The sequence below is a fragment of the Clinocottus analis genome, unplaced genomic scaffold (genome assembly GCF_023055335.1).
Source record: "Clinocottus analis isolate CAN_PGR_092001 unplaced genomic scaffold, fCliAna1.0.p SCAF_9, whole genome shotgun sequence".
Taxonomy (NCBI): domain Eukaryota; kingdom Metazoa; phylum Chordata; class Actinopteri; order Perciformes; family Cottidae; genus Clinocottus; species Clinocottus analis.
The window spans coordinates 12,157,772-12,177,549 of NW_027176251.1; the positions used below are offsets into that span (position 1 = coordinate 12,157,772).

General features: G+C 40.1%; 2 protein-coding genes across 3 annotated transcripts in view; both read left to right on the forward strand.

Annotated features, from left to right (window-relative positions):
• The first annotated feature begins 8,163 nt into the window (after positions 1-8,163).
• Positions 8,164-12,265, forward strand: LOC137781750 (cysteine-rich venom protein pseudecin). The gene is made up of 7 exons (XM_068570697.1): positions 8,164-8,227; positions 9,032-9,132; positions 10,139-10,229; positions 10,563-10,705; positions 11,508-11,596; positions 11,760-11,842; positions 11,936-12,265. Exons 1-7 carry the CDS (start codon positions 8,164-8,166, stop codon positions 12,070-12,072), a joined length of 708 nt encoding a protein of 235 aa, XP_068426798.1. The 3' UTR covers positions 12,073-12,265.
• Positions 12,266-14,234: 1,969 nt separating this feature from the next.
• The window catches only part of LOC137780930 (inactive phospholipase C-like protein 2), a 36,545-nt gene continuing 31,001 nt past the window's right edge, over positions 14,235-19,778 (forward strand). The window contains exons 1-2 of one of the 2 annotated variants that reach the window (XM_068569320.1): positions 14,235-14,601; positions 15,025-15,520. In XM_068569320.1, coding sequence (XP_068425421.1) covers positions 15,251-15,520 — 270 coding nt within the window. In that variant the 5' untranslated portion in view covers positions 14,235-14,601; positions 15,025-15,250. Of the gene's footprint in view, positions 14,602-14,991; positions 15,521-19,778 lie in introns of those variants that run through there. The other variant, XM_068569321.1, reaches the window with a different exon arrangement.

Genomic DNA, 19,778 nt, shown 5'->3' on the forward strand with positions numbered 1-19,778 from the left:
TGGGGAGAGAGAGGGGAGGAGAGGTGTGGAGGGGCTAGGGGGGGTGTCAGAGGGTGTTGTTTAGGGAGTGAAGGACTAAAGAAAGATGGGCGGGCAGAAATCGAAATCGATAGTTTGTTTTTGAGAGAGAGAGATGGAGAGAAGTAGAAAAGAAAGCAGTAGACTACTGTGCCACATAGTCGATACACATGCACATACAGTCACACGTGCGCGCAGTGGGAATTGTTCTTGGAAGCTGGTGATAAGTCTGACGAAAGAAGAAAAGGGTAAGGGGTTGTTTTGTTGAACAGGGTTTTGGTGTGTGTGATCCCAAGTCCTTCATTCCTCTCTGAATATTTTGTACATCCATTATTTAAGCCAGTTAGGGTCAAGGACCGCCGCTCGGGTGAAACACAACAGAGACTTCTGTTGCATAAACTGTGATTTCCACCACAACATCAACAACTACTGTGACTTGAACAAGTACAGAGTATCCTAGCTCGAGGCGAACTGCATCTCTGCTGACAAGTTTCCGTCACTGTCTGTTCCATTAACTTCCTGCAATGCTTCGAACCTATTGATGGATACCGTAAAGACTGTACACTTGACCCCTGGATGGATGCTTTGTGCTGACTGCGTTGCAGAGAATTTGATGACTCTGTTTTGCTCGTTGAATGTTTTTCACCTTCTTCTGTTTTTAAAGTAAATTGAATCAGCGACAAGGAATATTTTAAATATTAGCAATCAGACACATGACTGTGTGTGTCCCCAATAATGAGACTGCATTCAGATCTGCGGTCCTCCTCAGCTCATTGTAGACAACTTAGTTAGTTTAGTAGATTGAGGTTATGGTTGAGAAGTGACGCAGCAACCTCAACAACCCGTTAGTTTACAATTACATTGATTACATCGATCGAGTGAGTACTTTTCGTAGGTATAGACACGGACAGTGTACGAGAACGGGGCGTACTGTTTTTGTTCACTCTTACTGCATTGATTTCGGGCCACACCAGACAGCAGTTTCCAGTGAAAAGACTCTCACATCCTAAATAAGAATGTAAAAAAGTACAACTTCTGCCAATCAGTGTTGAGATGCTCCACCCGTCATCACAGACATCCTGCCATTGCTGAATCAAACTGCCTACTTGTCCGCCCAAACCAACGCTGGAAATAGCAGTCATTCATTACATTACATTTCATTTTGCTGACACTTTTATCCAAAGCGACTTACATTGTTGCTCTATACTCTGTAGACACAGCGACGGGGAGCAATTAGCAATTATCTTTCAGACACAGGAGTCCATAAAATCCACTGAGCTGTGTGCGGCTACGGATGATATCCATCCATTCATCCATTTTCGGCCGCTTATCCGGGGTCGGGTCGCGATGGCAGCAGGCCCAGCAGTTCGACCTAGGATCACCTCTTACCCACAACACTTTCCAGCTCGTTCTGGGGGACCCGAGGCGTTCCTATGCCAGCCGGGAGATATAATCCCTCCAGCGTGTTCTGGGTCTTCCCCGGGGCCACCCACCAGTTAGACGTGCCTGGAAAACCTCTTATGGGAGGCGTCCAGAAGGCATCCGAATTAGATGCCTGAACCATCTCAGCTGACTCCTTTCAACACAAAGGAGCAGCGGCTGAACTCCAAGCTCCCTCCTGATGTCCGAGCTCCTTTCCCTATCTCTAAGGCTGAGCCCAGCCACCCTACGGAGGAAGCTCATTTCGGCCACTTGTATCCGCGACCTTAGTCTTTCGGTCACGACCCAGAGTTCGTGACCATACGTGAGGGTTGGAACGTAGATCGACCAGTAAATGGAGAGCCTTGCCTTCCGGCTTAGCTCCGTCTTCACTAAGACGGACAGGCCTGTTTTACTGCTGCAGCCGCACCGATCCGCCTGTCGATCTCCCGCCCCACCTTACCCTTACTCGTAAACAAGGTCAGAGATACTTGAACTCCTTCGCTTGGGGCAGGCATTTTGTCCCCACCTGAAGGGATCAATCCAGTGGTTTCCGGCAGAGCACCATGGCCTCAGATTTGGAGGTGCTAACTCTCATCCCTGTCGCTTCACACTTGGCTCCAAAATGCCCCAGTGAATGCTGGAGGTTGCGGTCCGAGGAGGCAAACAGGACCACATCATCTGCAAACAGCAGAGAGGTGATCCCAAGGCCCCCAAACCGATTTACTCCGCCCCTGGCTGCGCCTTGATATCCTGTCCATGAAAGCCATGGATGAAATTGTCATTTGTCATTCGAGTCATCCACAATTCATGCCATACGTATCCAGTGTTCGCATCCATTGGCGTTTGTGCATTGAATTCGCGGCATAATAATTATGTTTACCTGAATAATACTACACTAATAATCATGTTTACATGACTAATACTACACTAATATCATATTTACATGACTAATACTACACAGTGAGAACAACCACTGCTGTAGCATGACTGTGGTCTCTCACCTTGTTAATCTGTATAGTCTCTGCATTACAACGCGTAGACTGAGTTTTTCCAATATATCCTGCAAAACTATCTAAAGAACATGAGTGTGGTAAAAATTGGAAAAATGTGAATTTGAACAATGACGCTTGTCAAAAATCATCCAATTTACAAGCTGAGATTAGTTGAATAACGGGCAAGAGACAAAGCTTGAATTTCTTTTTGATGAGTTGCCATAATTACTAGTGAACAGCTCCGCGTTGCGTGATTAGACTTACTATAATGTGCTCATGACATTGGGCTCATCTCAAAGTCATTTTGTAGCCTCGTGGCGTGATTCACTCGCTCATTTGCCATGGTTTTGTGTCACTGCCTTTTCAAGAAGAGCCCTCTTGTGTCGCTCAGATGTTGCCATGAGGATCTCCGGGCTGCAAATTAATGATATGTCTCTTTTAAGAGAATTCCTGCCTCTGTTTGCTGTTACATCGGGAGCCCCATTAGACTTTAATCACCCTTCCTGAGCGGAAACTGCCCACATGCATCTAGATCTGGGCAACGTGCGTCTGACTTTGGAAGAGCATACTTCAGCATTAGACCACCTTCGCGTGAAAGAGGGTCAGCGCTGGAAGGGTGAAGAGTGTTCAGGCAAATCATATCTTTTGAACCACCGCAGAGAGACCCGAGAGTTAGGAAGAACAGAAGAGAGTGAAATTGCTAACGTTGTGGGTCGATGCTTGACTGGTTTTCATGCCCTTTAAACAGAGCAAAATTAAACAGATGCCAAAATGCTGAAGCAGCCCTGTAGCTAAGGCTTGAATGACACTAATGATCACCCACAGTGTAATTGTCAATATGCTGTGGCTTTAGACAGTGGATAAAATGCCAAAAAGCGTGCCAAAAAGTAAAAAAGTAAAACATGCACACGTAGGAAGATGACGTTTACAAGATGCCATTGACAAATCCTACACTTCAAGGGTTTTATTGTTTAGGTCCAAATTAGTTTAATGTTCTGTAACTTGATGGAAACTCGACCCTTCTGGTGAAACAGTCCCGCGGTGGGACAATTGAAACGGTACGAATGATGAGAGGAGTTGTAAAGATGGACGGCCAAGCCTAGTGTTTGGGACCAGCAGTCTTTACACGACTTGGACAGACAGCTGATTGCACGGAGCATGAGCCGAACAAAGCACAATTGATTTTTTGACTCACCTCAGCTGCTTCCACAGCTCCACCGTGACTATAGAGATGCAGCAGCGCCACCCGGTGTCTGAGGTGGGAAGTGAGTCATTTCAACTTGTCTGACACTGTGGTCTTGTGATTGTGTCTCATTTGAGTGTGTGTTGCACGTTTTTATTCGAACCTGTTAGAAAAGCATAATGACATGCATTCACCCTATTTATTATGACTCATTATTTTTATTTTATTTAAGCAAAGCTTTACATTACATTACCCGAAATGCCTGAGTTTGAAATTAGTTTCAGAAAAAGTTTAAGTAGATTATTATTCTATGCTCAAGTCTCAAAGTGTGTTAGTAATTCACAGCTTTTACAGAACCTGTCAGCTGAATGGACTCTTGGGCAGTGTGCATGCATTTGGTAGTATTTTTCCTTTTTTTTTCTCAAAATGCAATACCTTAGTTAAGCAACGGGGCTAAACAGGAACAGATTTCCAACAAAAGACTTCAACCTGTCTCGTATAATTTCCACAGAGGCCCGCTGCATTAGGCTGTCAATGTTCTTCCCGTGAGTCCGCCATTAAGCTGCATTCAGGGCACTCTAATCCATAATCGCAGTCCATTATTCTCACCTCATGAAAAGAGTTTTTGTTCCAAGAACACCATATCCAAATGTATACAATGCCATTGGTACACAAAGCACTCCACCCATGATATCAATCATCACTGTCATTCTACACTGTTGACAGTGGAGAGCAAACAGACTGTGGTTTACATTTTGTATAGTATTGCTTGCTTACAGTTTATATGAAGCTGGGCACAGGCAGACTGCAGCTTTATCTGTTATCTTACTATTGTGGTGTGGCTCTAGAGATTGTAATGTTGTTTGGTTAGACTGCAATACCTTATATCTCTACTGGATTGCATGCAATTATGTACAGAATTGTATAGTCCCCATCTCCGCCACCAAAACAATGTTACCTATCTCAAGGATTAGAGAAAACAAAATTGCAATGTAAATTCTTGGTTGCTAGAAGATTGATCCTAATTATTTTTTATTGATCCCCAGACATTTGATCTTTTGAGTGAAATATCTCTGCAGCCATCGGCTAGGCCGCCATGAGATGTGATACGCACATTCATTACATTACATGTGGCAGATACGTTTGTCTGAAGCGTCTTACAATAAGTGCATTCAAACTCAAAAGGAGCAAGAGCTGGATGACTTCACAAACTGAAAGGCTGAAAGAGAGTTTTACTGTGTTCACACCACGTCAATGCAAAGACACAAATGGACACGACGCAAAGCGAAATGCGTCTTATTATTCAAGTTCTTTGCTTGTCGTTTTGTGGAGAGAACTAAAAAAAACATGAATTCAGACATTTAACAAGTAATTATTTCCATATTTTGGCATCCCTTTTATTCATCTATTGCCATTAAATCACAGCAAAATCTGGTTGTTTTGGGGTCATACAGCTGTAGTATCCTAGCTACAGTGAATGTGTTAGTTTCCAGGAGTATGTGTGACTTCTACAAGATGTACAAAGCAGAAACTGTGGTTATTTTCTCCATGTTTGATGCGGTAAATAAATGGCTTAGTTGATCAAGTTTTTTATGGAGGTAAGCCACTCCTCCTATTCGTAGTGTTTGCGTGTGAATGAAGCGAATGACGCAAATAACTACAAATGATCCCGCGAGTAATGTGATGCGAAACATTTAAGCTGTGTTTGGTGTGTTTGGTGTGATACAGGCAGTATTGGAGTTGAGGGCTTGTTTAAACTGATGTCTGGATGTGCAGAGCCACTGTCAGGGACTAAGTGCAGTTGTTGTTCTTGTACATTTTTCAGTAGTTTGGCTTCTGAGCTTAAATGCAAAAGTAATGGCCTTCACATCCGCCTCAGTTGCAATTTGTGTTTACTACTAGCAAATAGCAGCATGCAAACACGCTAAACAAAGATGCTATGCAGCTAATCGGATCTCACGGAGCCACTGGCATTTTGGCTGTTTTTTTGGATATTCAGAATTCTTTTCTGGTTCATAACTTTTCCTTAAGAAAAAAAGGAATAAATGAGTAAATCCAACATTTTTAGAGATTAGAAATTCAGTAACTATTTAGCTTTCTAAAGTAGCAGTGGTGTGATCATTGTCCTACTCTCCTCCATACTTTCACACAACACACAAAAAAGAATCTCGATATAAAAACAAGACCAAAGAAAACTCAAGTAGAACTTGTTGCCCATTGTACTGTGCAACACGACGCAGCACAGAGGCGATAGCAGCATAATGCTTATTGTACGTTGAGAAACATATTCACAAGTCAACAGAGAGGAATGTAAAAATGCAAGGACGCGATAAAGATACAATTCTGCTTTGTTTACACATCATTTCTTGCAGAGCCAGTAATGCAAGTACAAGTTATTTCACAGAGACAAACTACATAATATGCTCAGAGAACATAGAAATACAAAAATAAAGGCTTACTGAATGTACTGTACTCTATTTAGAATGTATATTCTATATATGGGATATATATATATATATATATATATATATATATATATATATATATATATATATATATATATATATATATATATATATATATATATATATATATATACACACACACACACATCCTTATATCATTACATCATTATATGTACATGACTGTAATTTCATCATATCGGTGCACTTTGCTCTCCTGTATAAGTGACTGTGAGTGAGGCTATCACTGTGTGCGACAACTAACTAGTTTGATTTCATTTTTTTTCTTCCTTCAAATATGTCAATCTGCAGCTAGCTAAGCTTAAGCAGTATGGCTTTTGGGCAGCGAAACCACCCATCATTTGCAAACAGACAAGCCACAACTTTAGACTACAATGTATCTAATCTACATAGCACATATTTACACAAATACAGATTAGCAGGCTTTTGGAGGTTGGACTGTGTGTAAGAAGTGAACATAGTGACATCCATTGGTTTGTTGTGTACCACTTGTCCGTCACCATGTTTATTTTAGAACGAGAGGGTGGAGATAACTACAATCAGTTTGATTAATATTTTCTAAATTACCTCTCCAATGTCAGCAACAAGTCCTACATTAAAGAGTTTTGATTATACAACATTTAAGATATGCTATCTCTTATCCCTAAGTTTGCTGCTATTACGATCTTCCTGCATCGTTTTTCATACGCAAACAGGCAACAGTTATACAATCCCAGATCTACTGCACTGGTTGTTCATGACAATACGCGTAAGAAAGAAACAAAAATTAAATCAAAAATATATCAGAATCGTTATGTCCATTTGAGATTGCATTTTGTGCCAAAGCAGACAAAGGCTTCAGCCAACATGTGCTGTATGACTGTAATCCATCTAATTTAATTTAATTTAATTTTTTTTTTAAAAAGAAGTCACGGAGAAAAGTAGAGCATTTAACTCTGCTTGGTTGTAATAATTTCCTTTCACTGCCACCGATGCTGGCTGACCGGTCTGCTGATATGTGGCGAGAAGTTAGCAAACAACAAAACATTTAATATTGAAAGTCTCTTCCAGAACGAACACACAGCATCTGATGAACAGCATCAAGCTGCAGATGAGCGATTCCTCAACTGCTGCAGCAAACTGAGCAAAGTAAATGTACTTTCAGGAGGGGGATCATCTCCAAACTCCACTCCTGCTGCTGGTTCTGTGGCAGCTCAAGACACGTAGAGACGCATCAGTCCTCAGTTTGCGGTGCTCTAAAAGTGTAAACGCAGCACAATATATGCGTTTTAAAATGGAAAGCCAACGTGTAGAGGACAGGTGTCAGACCGGATACCTTTTGGTTTACAGGGCATCCACTCTATAACATGAACGCAAAGACCCGTGATCACTGAAAACGGGTCTGACACCAGCGTTCTACGAGGTGCAGGTGACACGACTTAAACAACAGTGGCAAAAGCCGTGGCATCTCGTAGACTTAGTGGCAACTGCATCCGTAATTTGTGGCGTCTGAGTTGAACATGGAAGTGAACCGGACACGCATGTACGTCATTAGGGGCATCTGCGGTGAAAAGCAGACGTGCCTCTATGAAGTGCCCATGCCACGAATTGAGCTTGCCCTCTCTCTGAAAGTCTCTACACCCTTGGGCTTAACAATTCCATGTTTACCTTCTGTCAGCTGCATTCTTGTGCGTTACGTAAAGCCTGGGAGTGTGCTGCCTCATTAGCAGCCTGAGGGGAATGTGTAACATCTAAGAGTCGGTAACAGAGCTGAGTCTTTAAAAGGAGGGAGAGAAAAGCACCGACTCACCTCCACCTTCTGAAGGCGCAGGAGCAGGTATGCTTATTTACTGGATTTCCTCAACGTTTTTTTGTTGTTGTTGTATCATTCTATTATTTTGATGATACGACTTGATTGATTATAATATATCATATCTTTTATATCTTGTTAATCAATCACATTTCTTCAAAATTAGGATGCAATTACTCTGGAATAGTTCATCAATATCCTATAAAATGTCTTTGTTTGTGTTCTTTCACCAATCTTACTTTTTGTTCTGAAACCTTTTTTTTTTTGTCCAGGAAAATGTTTGCATTCCTGATTTGCATTTTGGCCCTGCAGCAAGTGCACTCTGCCTGCGTTGATGTGAGTAGAAGTATTTAGAAGTATTGACATATTACAGGACGTTGTAATACAATACATTATGCATTCCGAGTGTTTTCCATAGTCTGGAAAGTATGTCCACTCTAGTACAGTTTTGTTTTTTGAGAGACTTTTAATTTAGACAACACTAGTTTTCACAGTGTCTGTATATATATATATATATATATATATATATATATATATATATATATATATATATATATATATATATATATATATATATATTTTAATGCCACTATTTCAATGAAAAATATCACATAGCCAGTGTGTGTCAGGAATAACCTTTGTAACACTGTGAAAGAACCTTGTTTTACGTTTAGTAATTTAACTTTTTTTTCTGCAGCTAATTCTTTAACTTTTATGTAAAATATGAAATTTATTGTATTGCAAAGGCTTCTCAGAAATAGTAAAGAATTCCTTACTCCTCTGATGTCCTGATGAGAGCCTAACTTACTTTTCTTCTCCTTTTCAAATGTTTTTGTGTGCCATTGTGTGTCCGCAGCAAGGTAAGCACAATGTTAACTGCATTTGGCAGAGACACATTGTTTTCAGCCATCAACTGTGAAACATGCCAATAAGTCTCCCAGTAAGATTATGGGATTTGGTACAATCCTCTCAGTAAATTTTGTTATAATGTAATTAAACCAGGATATGTTTGGGAGCCAGAGCGTAGATATTAAGCTAGTAAATATCAGGCTGCATTACATCTTTAATATGTTGTTTACTCAGTGGTTTTAACTGTGGGTGTGTGTGTGTGTGTGTGTGTGTGTGTGTGTGTGCCTGCATGCAGGCTTTTGCCCAGAAAACACAACGGTCCAGGCTGAGATCGTTGACGTTCACAATGCCCTAAGGAGAGCGGTTAAGCCGACTGCTTCTGACATGCTGTTAATGGTTAGTCCTGCTTTCTGCTTGCACAGTGAAGGTGGCTCAGGTAATGTTTTCTGTCGCTTGTGAGACAGAAAAGAATAAACACATTATAAGTGGGTGTGGTCATCTGCACAGCGTCTTATAAATCATAAAAAGTCTAACAAGGCTTTTAAGAATCAGGGTTGGATAGTTTGATGATTAAGAGCCGACTCGACCTTAAAGGGCCAGTGTGTAGCATTTATAGGGATCCATTGGCAAAATATAAGAATCATAAAGTGTGTTTTCTTTTTCTATAATCACCTGAAAATAAGAATTGTTTTTGATATTTTAGATTGAGTCCACTATGTTGCACAGACATGTTTCTAGTTCTACACACTTCACACATGGGTGAAAGTTCTGTTTATTGCATAATGCCACCTCACCACTAGATGTCCCAAATCCTACACACTGGCCCTTTAAGTGTTCTGTTGCAGGTATCTTCCCCTGATGGGAATAAAGCAGGTCACAACCAACATTACAAATGACATATAAATTGTTATTTGAAATGTGAAAATACAATCACTCTAAAATGTCATTTTTATGTTCATTACAGGCAAGTTATGTCAACATTGTCTAATCTATTCTTCTAATCTATTCGGAGCCAAGCCCGACCTCTACAATGGCATTGTACACAGTTGAAAATCTTTCCGTCAACAGGAGAATAAAGATGTCTCATTTCCTTTCCAGAAGAGTTGGGTGTTTCTGGAGGGTGTACAGTTCCTGCAAAGAAGAAAAAAAAGATCTTGTGTTTATATTGGAACTGAGTTTTGGCTCTGGGCTGTATGAAAAGCATACCAGCTGGTCTCAGAGGGGGAGCCCGTTAAAATCACAAGCGTTTTTCCTATTCTAAGATTTGGAGTGGAAAATATTTAGAAAATCACAAATTATCCCATTTTCAAAACCAATATCCTGCGAGAGAATAGATCTGTTTCTGATTTCTGGTTGTGGGTGTTTTTTAAACGATTGATATTATTTTTCCCCTCTTGCACAGAGCTATAGTGAGGAGGTAGCAGTTAGCGCTCAGGCCTGGGTTGACAAATGTATTCTGAATCACGGAAAACCCAGCACCCGCATGCTCAATGGTATATTTTCTTCTTCCTTTACTCTTCCTCTTTCTTTTTTGTTTCCTTTTAACCTCGCTCCACAAATGCCAGTGCCTTAGATAATACCTTTAGAGGTGCGTTCAGAGTAAAGGTTTTCTGTGAACTGAGTGACCTTGTGATTGATTGCCAGAGTCACGGTGAACATTATCTTATCTCCGGTCTTAATACCTTCTTTTTACAAATTACACAGAGATATGTTATCATGAAGGAGATTATTATCACCAGGCTTATTATCACGTAATCCACTGGGACATGGAAATAAAACTATGTGTTTGCAGAAAGACATTAATCGTGTTTCTCTCCAACGAGCAGGATATGAACTGGGTGAGAATCTGTTCTATTCGTCTTCACTTGTACCCTGGACGGGCGTCATCAACGCCTGGAACAATGAGGTGTCGAACTATGTGTACCCCAATGGCTCCAAGAACGGACAAAATACTGGTCACTACACACAGGTACCGCTTAGCTGTGAACAAGGATAATTGTGTAAAACAAAGTTTGTGGTAACAGCAGCAATAACAGCGAACGGTAATGTTGCTGCCTGTTCTATTATAATAACTGAGCAAATGTAATGCAATCGTCAGGGTTTTGGCATCTTTCAGCTCATTGTTTTGTTTTTTTCTGCATCATTCGAGTCTCAGTTTCAGTCTCAACAGGCAGCTGTTTTTAGTAAAGGAGTTAGTAAAGCAGGGTTTAAATATGGTGAATATTCAACTTACATTCCATGAAGTGACTAGAAACACAACTCTGATTGAATGCTATGTTGCTCAGGATCAGCTGAGTGTGTAGATAAGAAACAGTTCGCTTCCAAATAGTTAGACCTGTAAATATAGGTCTAACAATCATGACGGGTAAGAGACTGTGTCTCTGGATTCTAGCTTTCAAAATGCTCCTAAATATTCATTTTATGCATAATTGTCTGTCCAAAATTAGTGGGACAAATTCTGCTTTCACCAACAAATTCATATCCTTTAATCAAACTGGGAGGGATATAGTATATTCAAAAAAAGTATTATATAACTAAAACATGTATTATTATTATTATTATTATTATTATTATTATTATTATTATTATTATTATTATTATTATTATTATTGTATTGTAAAGACATATATCATTTGATCAGTTTTCACACTTTTGCTATAAGTAAACGTACACAGCAAATTAAACAAATTGTTAAAAAAGAAAAAAACATAAATGAGTCATGAAAGGCAATATGCATTACTATCAAAGTAAAGTGTTATATTTGTTGTCAGGTGGTGTGGAACAGCTCCTACAAAATTGGCTGTGGAATGACTAAGTGCCCAAACAACATCTATTTCTATGGCTGCCATTATTACCGAGCGTAAGTGACCCTCCATATGACTTTGCCGTATAACTTCTGGGTGAGCTTGACGGTGGTGGAAGTAAAAATTAAAAGAAGAACAGCAAAAGTGTCTATATATTTAATTTAGAGGTTATTTCTGAGTCAAGGGAGAAAAAAAAACAGTTTTTAATTTGTTGAACAGAGGAAACTTCTGGGGATGGCCACCTTACAAGGCTGGACTCCCGTGCGCTTCCTGTCCCAATAACTGTGAAGACAAACTCTGCAGTAAGAAACAGATGTTATGATGTTCTTTTCTATGACGAATATATCGATTGTCTCCTGAGGCAATGAGCTGACCTCTCCATTGTGTCATTTCAGCCAACCCCTGTCCTTACATAAACAAATACATCAACTGTCCAACCTTGAAAGCCACATCCGGATGCCGCAATAGTGTGGTTCTTTCGTGGTGTCCTGCTTCGTGCAAATGTGCCGATGAAATCATTCCAATAGCCTGAAGAGGAGCAACTGAGTCAGCAAAGTGTAGCGGTTCAGACTGTTTCCATCTTTGTTGACTCTCCGTCTATGAAACAAACTATACTGCAACTGTAATTAATTCCGTGTGAGCTTATAATCATACATGACACAAGCAAAGTGCATATGTCTGGGAAAATTGAGCTAAGGTCTGATTGCCATTTGTTTTAGTAGATGTTTCGGGGTGTTTTTAAATATATATTTCGAATCAAAACCCCATAGGACACTTATCCCACATGACTTTATTAATTGCAGAAATGAGTAAATGAAAGCAGGTAATGGGTTTTTACTGTTAATTCACCCGAGCACAACATAATATGAATTAATAATATTAATTCTACACAAAAATGTAATTTTGTTATGGTTGATGAGAATTAAACATGTAAAGGCTTGAGTTATGTGTCAATTTGATGTAATTCTTTCCTCCATATAATATGAATGTGACAACATCAAGTGGCCATTTTGTGTTATTATTATTACATTAACAGTAAATACAAGTGTTTTATAAATTACTTTTGCAATATGATCAAAAAAATTGAATTTTTGCTGTGGTTGGAGATACAACACTGAAAGAATTATCATGTTTGTCAAATGGCACCTGACTGTGGCTCACAGTGCCACCTTCTAACGTCAACATCTAAGAAATTAAACATATTTGCATTCATTTACATGAACCAGAAGCAACTAGCTAAACTTTAAAAATCAGAGGCACCCTCTTGTGTCTTTTTATTTTGCTCGGTTAGTGAAGTAGTCATTTTCTTTAAATATCAACTTTCCATACATAAACAATCAATTCATCAGTGCTCTCAAACCTGATGGTCAGGAGCCAAAGGTTATATTTATTTATATTTACATTTGCACAGGGTTTTTTTTTCCGACAAAGATTTGTTTTAAACTATTTTAGGACTCCTGAAGTGAAACGCTGACGTTTTCAAAACCAGATGACATATGCAAAGGGAAACAAGGGGTCACAATAAGACATCGGCTGGAAGCCATTGGTCTACAAGATTGGCTAGAAAAATAAATGTTCAATTGGCAATGTATTGTCAAATACTCTCTCCACTGTACAATAACCAAAAACAAGCAATAACCCTTGTAGACCAGCAGATAGCTCTGTTGTACAACTCACCAAACCTCATGCTTCCCAGTGTCTAGTTTATGAATAAAATGCATAAAACAATGTTATGCCTGATCACTCATTCTTTGTGTCTCTCATACAAGAGCCTATAAGTATGAGTCTATAAGTGGCTATAGGAGGCAGAAAGAGGCTATAAGATCTACATGTTAGGCATGCGCTCAACCTCTGGATCATCTCCATGGAAGATCATTTTTGGTCACAGATCAGTTGCTGTGCAGGTTTCATTAGAAGAGCACACATTTTCTGTTTTTTTTGTCAGTGAAGGCTGTTACATCACCGTTAAGATTAGTTCATGGTCTCCATCCGCTTGTCCACGTAAAGAGGAAGACCTCGAACACAATGAAACAGGAAAATAAAATGTTATGTGAGCTTTTCTGGCTGTCCTTGACGGATATCAGATGTAGCTTCTGAATAAAGCTGACATCAACAGCAATACCGCAGAAAAGAAGATGAACTACAGGCACAATCATGCTGAACAAGAAGAACAATTATAAAGCCTATATTACTATATACTATTACCACCCTGATTTAGACCCAGTGAGGTTGCCATTTCAACCCAGTAAAGGTTTGTTGGTATAACCTTTCATCTTGCTTCTTCTTCCTATATATATATATATATATATATATATATATATATATATATATATATATATATATATATATATATATATATATATATATATATATATATATATGTTTTCAGGTATTGTGTACTTTAAAGTCCAACCTAAGGACAGGTATTGAACACTAACTTAAACTGTACATGCTGTAGTGTTGCTGCACCTATTCTACTTTACAATCAAAACAGATGCAAAAAAATAATACAAAATATATTTAAGGACCAAAATTAAAACAATTATATAATAAAAAAGTCAGATCAATGTCCTTTTTACGAGTGTAAAGGTTTAACTCACGTGCTCTGCGTGAATGTAAAAAGGGGGCGTATCTAGCCTGTATAAAAAAATAATAATTAGGTTTGATTGATACTTCGCCTGTTGTGTTGTTGCTCATAACGACTTCACTTCAGTCTGTCCAGAGGTACCTTAAGAGCAACTTCTTTGTTCTTTTTTTTACTTAAACAACTGTTTTGTGGCGATTAACTGACGCTGGAAGAAATTTTTTTAGCTCTGTTTAACAACCGGGGGTTGTATTGACTGGACTTTGTGTCGGCTGTTAAAAAAAAAAAAAAAAAAAAAAACTAACTTCACTCAGCTAGCGAGTGTGGGGGCTAGCTAACTAGCTAGCTCGGTTCAGTGCACAACAGCGCGGGTTGCCCGTTGCTGCTCTCTGTTGCAGCAACAACTTAGCCGGAAGACTTTTCACGGAGAGACGAGTCCGTTCAAACGGCAAGCACGCGACGCTGCTGGACGTCACGGTAAGCGCGTGAGTTTTAGGTTTTTTTAATGTGTGGGGGGGCGAGTTATATGAACTGATAACGAACTAAACATGCTTTTAATGTAATACAACTTAACGTCACCAGACTGCTGTTAAACAAAGGAGGAGGGGGGTACTACGGTAAAAACACAACGGCAACACGGGGGAAATGTGCTAAAAAAAAATCGGTCAACTTCTACAGTAAACGTCTGTGACTATACGATAACGTCGCTCACCGCGTCCCCCCGTTCGCCCCCCCCCCCGTCCTCCATCCCCCCCCCCCCCCCCCCACACACACATATACACACACACACACACACACACACACACACACACACACACACACACACAGCCGCTACTATCAACGTATACCGCTGTTACTAATGTTGCCTGGTATTGCTGATCTCCGTGTTTCTCCTCACAGCGCACGGTGCACGGAGCGATCCCCTCTCTCTCTTTCTCTGACTGCTGGAAGCCGACCGACATGTGCACCGAGAGATGATATGGCAGAATTGCGTGCAAATGTTACAACGAGGCGATAGGCCGGAGGAAAGCTGAAACATAAGGCTCTGCAACCCAGCAGCTTCTGTGTGTGTGTGTGTGTGTGTTTGTGTGTGCGTGCGTGCGTGTGCGTGCACGCACGCGTGTGGATGTGCTCGAAAGTGCCTATGGCGGAGTTTGGGAAAGACGGCAGCCTGTCTCCATTGAATCGCGGGAATACAGCCGTGCCCAGCGACGAAGACGCTGGGAAGACGCATTGCGAAGTGTTGTTCTTGAATGGAGACTGTGGGATATCGGACAATATGGTCGGCTCGGGATCCGTCGTCGCACCTGGCAGCGAAGCCGGGGTGGATGCCGCCAACACCTCTGTGGGAACCGACGGCAAACCTGAAATACCGCGCAGGAGCAGCATTATTAAGGTAAACATTGGAGTTACGATCCCGTTTCTTATGCCATTCATTCTGGTGGGCTAGCCTGCACATTTTGCACGCACGCAGGGTGTTGTAAGTTGCAAATGCATAGCCCCTCTGCTTTTAATTTGATTAGTCCCTCTTGCATACCTCTCTTCCTTTTCCCCACTAATCTCGCCTATGACACGGTTACGCGTAACATGTCAGTGAAATAGGTGGTTTTCACACTATAGGCCGGTAATAGGATCCCCAGAAGCACATCCTGTACTTTGTCTGAATATTTTTGCATGGAATTTGTAGAGCAGTGCTTCTCTTTTTCTTGATCTGGATTGTCAGCAATCTAACTACATGTGCGTGGCTGTGGGTATGCACAGCATGGGATTGGAGGATCGTTATGGCTCCAAAAAGGGGAACATGGATATATTATATACACATTGCAATAGCAGGGAAGTGCATTACAGTCATTAAAGAGGTATGTCAGAAAAAGCATATCCATAAACTCTTGCAATAAAAAGCATGTGGTTGAAGGTGCTATGTTCATTATACCAATAATATAGAGGCTGAAATGGTTATGTTTAATATATATTTGAAAATGATACATTAAAGCCTGCGCATGGATGAAAGTGGACAGACGTTTAATGGGGTGTGTTTTTGTAGAGAGACGGCAAACATGCAATTAAATATTGCACTTAAGAGAGAATGATAGGGAGTGTCCATGAAGTGAAAAGCAGTAGATGCAGTCCAGACTGTTCAGTGCAGCAGCAGATAATGTAGAATGATGGTAATGGTGATGCAGTGCTCCTGGATGTCTTGTATGTTGACCTCACACGCTCGCGCACTGATTAATGATGGGGTCTGCCTCGACATTGATAAAGTGTGTCTTACTGTTCGCATAGTATGAATATAGTGGTGAGGAACACAATAAGATTCCCCTTATAGCCGTAAAAGTCACACAGGGCATCAGAGGAAATCCCTGGGCCAGACACCCAAGTCTCTTATGAATGATAAAATCTATACGTGTTTTAAAGGGGTTATGCAAACAACAAACATTCCTTTTAACCAATTCATATTTTTTTCACCTATTTGGTCCTAGACTTTTAGTCAGAAGCTTTGCAATTTTCTGTACTTGTCTCAAGAGTATAGGGTGTTGGTATTGCTTCAGGGTTACCAAAGATGATGACACTTCCTCAGATTGCAACAATCTACACTGTGTTGAAAGCCTATTCAAAACATTCACTACGTTAACATGCACACTGAAATTCAGCAATATGGCAATATTCTGAATTTCTAAGGGGTCAGGTAAACAACATTTTTTGTTTTGGATAATCCGAATTAGGTGTTACTCTGAATGCAGCATTTTACAATTAAGACATGTGGAATGTGCCAATATTATTTGTGGTGTTAGAAACATTCCTTTGACATGCATACAGCGCATTCAGAAACACATCTCCTTTTAGACATCGTGAAAGACTTGGATATCGACGTATGTTTGGATGTGCACACTTATTGCTTCTCTGACCTTTTTCAAGAAGGTGGTTGAACCAAAGAAAGAAGGAGATGGTGGCCTCTAAAAATGTTGCCACTGCTTATGTTGATCAAAGTACACACTTGAATATTAGTGGAATATTAGGAATATTGATTTTTTTTTGGATTAAATGCAAAACCCTGATTATTTCTAGTTAATGTCAGCAACGTTGTAGTGTAAGTCTTACCTTTGCTGCTGCAGCTGTCATCATTTTGGCTATAAAACTCTCAAGGAGTAAGTTTGGAAATGGTGACGAGTAGTGACATGGTTACACTGAACAAAGGGGTTATTCTAACATTATTCTTCACACTAACTGGGCTCTACCCCGAGAGAATATCAGCGTACCATATACATTGTGAGATGTCAGAGAAGTATCCCTCTTATGTTGCTGCTGTTTACATTTGGATGTTTAGAGGTCAGTGAATTAGTATTCAGAGCTGTTATTCCCTCTAGGGCCCGCTAGATTTAAAATGCATCATCTGTGTAAGGAATTACTTGAGACTCACTTTTCAAATGTCAACGTCTGCCTGACTGAATTTGGTTTAGTCGTTCACTACCACGTGTGCGATCAATACCATTATTACGTTATCTGGTCTATGATTTAATGCTTCAGTGAGAGTTCTCCATCCTCATCCTTTAGCGGGGAAGGTTTTTTTTTACAGGCAACACATTTTTGACACATTGTGGATGTTGAGCTCTGACGTGCCCTCTGTCTGCAGATTGATGGGGATAATATTGACATTTCTGCTTGGTCAAGTCCCGAGTAAACTCTCACTACACAAGGACCTGTCTCAGTTCGCGGCCATTTGAAAGTGATTTGTTTCTGTGATGTGTTCACCCCTTTGAGCTACAGGCTCTGTCGAAACATGCAGAAGCGTATTTGAATAAAACAAATGTCAATACAATTTTAACTCCTTTTTTGAAGACTTTTTGGATTAAACTCAACCTGTTTTTCAATTATTTTTTTAAGAAGAGACTGATAAATTCTTTGGAAAATCTCTGATTGCTGCCCTTGTTAAGATCAATGCCCTTGTCCAATTTTACGATTGTTGAACATGATTGCTCATTGATAAAACACAATCTTGCCTGTAGATAGAACATGTTGTACATTTAAAAAATAAAAAGCATCAATTTGGTGTACTTCATGAGCAGAATTAAAGAGATCTATGAAGAACTCTGCGCTCTTGGGTGCAGAAATATTTAAACTGAGTTTCAAAAAACATGTTAATATACTGATTATATAAGTTATCATATTCAAATTGCATAGAATAGCCAACATATGTGCAATTTAGATGAAGAAATAATTTAGAGATACAGTAGTTTTGGGGAATTTTAGTGTGTTTCCCACTTTCCCTCAGTCAGAAACCAATACATTCCTTAGGAAAGACGTTTTTAATACATTCGGTCTGAAGTTATGTCAAACAGCAGTATTGGGCTGTATTGGGTGTCTATGGGATCAAATAGCATAATCATGATCCAGGAATTGAGCGAAAGTACACTGTAGTCAGGCACCTTTTCCAGATGGATGCCTCGCTTTCTACTGCAAACCAAGTCTGCCTACGGGTACAAATAAAGTAACCAAACCAAAACCAAAGCTCCTTCTGGGGGAAGGCACATTTTCCGACCTTGACAAGAAATGATTCTGAAATGGTCAATGACCTTCAAGTTAGTAAGTGCCATATCAGACAACACAACGAAAGCCACTAGTACAAAGCATGAGAAATAAGTGAAATGCACAGCGAGTTAATATGAAATGTTGTTGGTGTTTTGCTTAGCAACAACAACACACAAAGATGGATCAACATCCAGGGACTCACAACAGCGATGTTAAATGGACTTGCATTCATATAGCACCTTCCTAGCAACTATCCAAAAAGCTCATTCACACTCACAAACACACACAACGATGGGACAGCATTCGTGAGCAATTTGGGGTTCAGTATTTTGCACAAGCAGGAATTGAACCGCAAATCTTTGACCAGTGGAAGGCCCACTCTAACTCTTTTGCCACAGCTGCCCAAATGGTGATCATGGTGATGATGATTATGATGATGACTGATGATAACGGTTGAATACAAAAATAGATGTCCTGTTTAAGAGACCATGGACTGTTACCAAGGTTTGGGTTGATGCAGCAAGTGCAGTTCTTAATCAGGATAGAAACAATATTGTACATAATACAAGTTATGTATTACTGCTCGTACTACCAACAGACCAAATAGTAAGTGTAGATAATATTGTGAGGCAGAGAACAGTCATGTGAAAAATGACAGTAGCATTTTAAGTTAAATGTAGATTTTGAAAAAGTCAAAAAATGTCATAAGTCACATTTTATCCTTGTGTGAATGCGAATCCAATCTGAAGGCTATCAAGGAAATCAAGAATGCAGTAAGCCGTGCCCTTGTCTGTATGCCAATATATTCTTGAAGGCAGTTGTTGTTGCTTTTGACAGCTGTGACTGATGGTCTATTGCAGAAGGTGGTTGTGGAGGGTTGGCCTAGTGTTAACAAGGCGGCCTGTTTCACAGTCAGGCAGAGCCTTCAGTTCTTGTTAAGCTGCTTCTCTGAAGAGAGATGGGAGGATGTGGTCGGGACAACACCAACCATATTCTCGTAATAACAGCTGAAGGGAGGCTTGCACTCCTTGGTTGACAAAATAGCACCTTTTTGCTAATAGTAATGCTCCACCCAAAACAATCTACACTCACCCTCCCACTCATTCATCCAATGGTGGCAAGTGCGC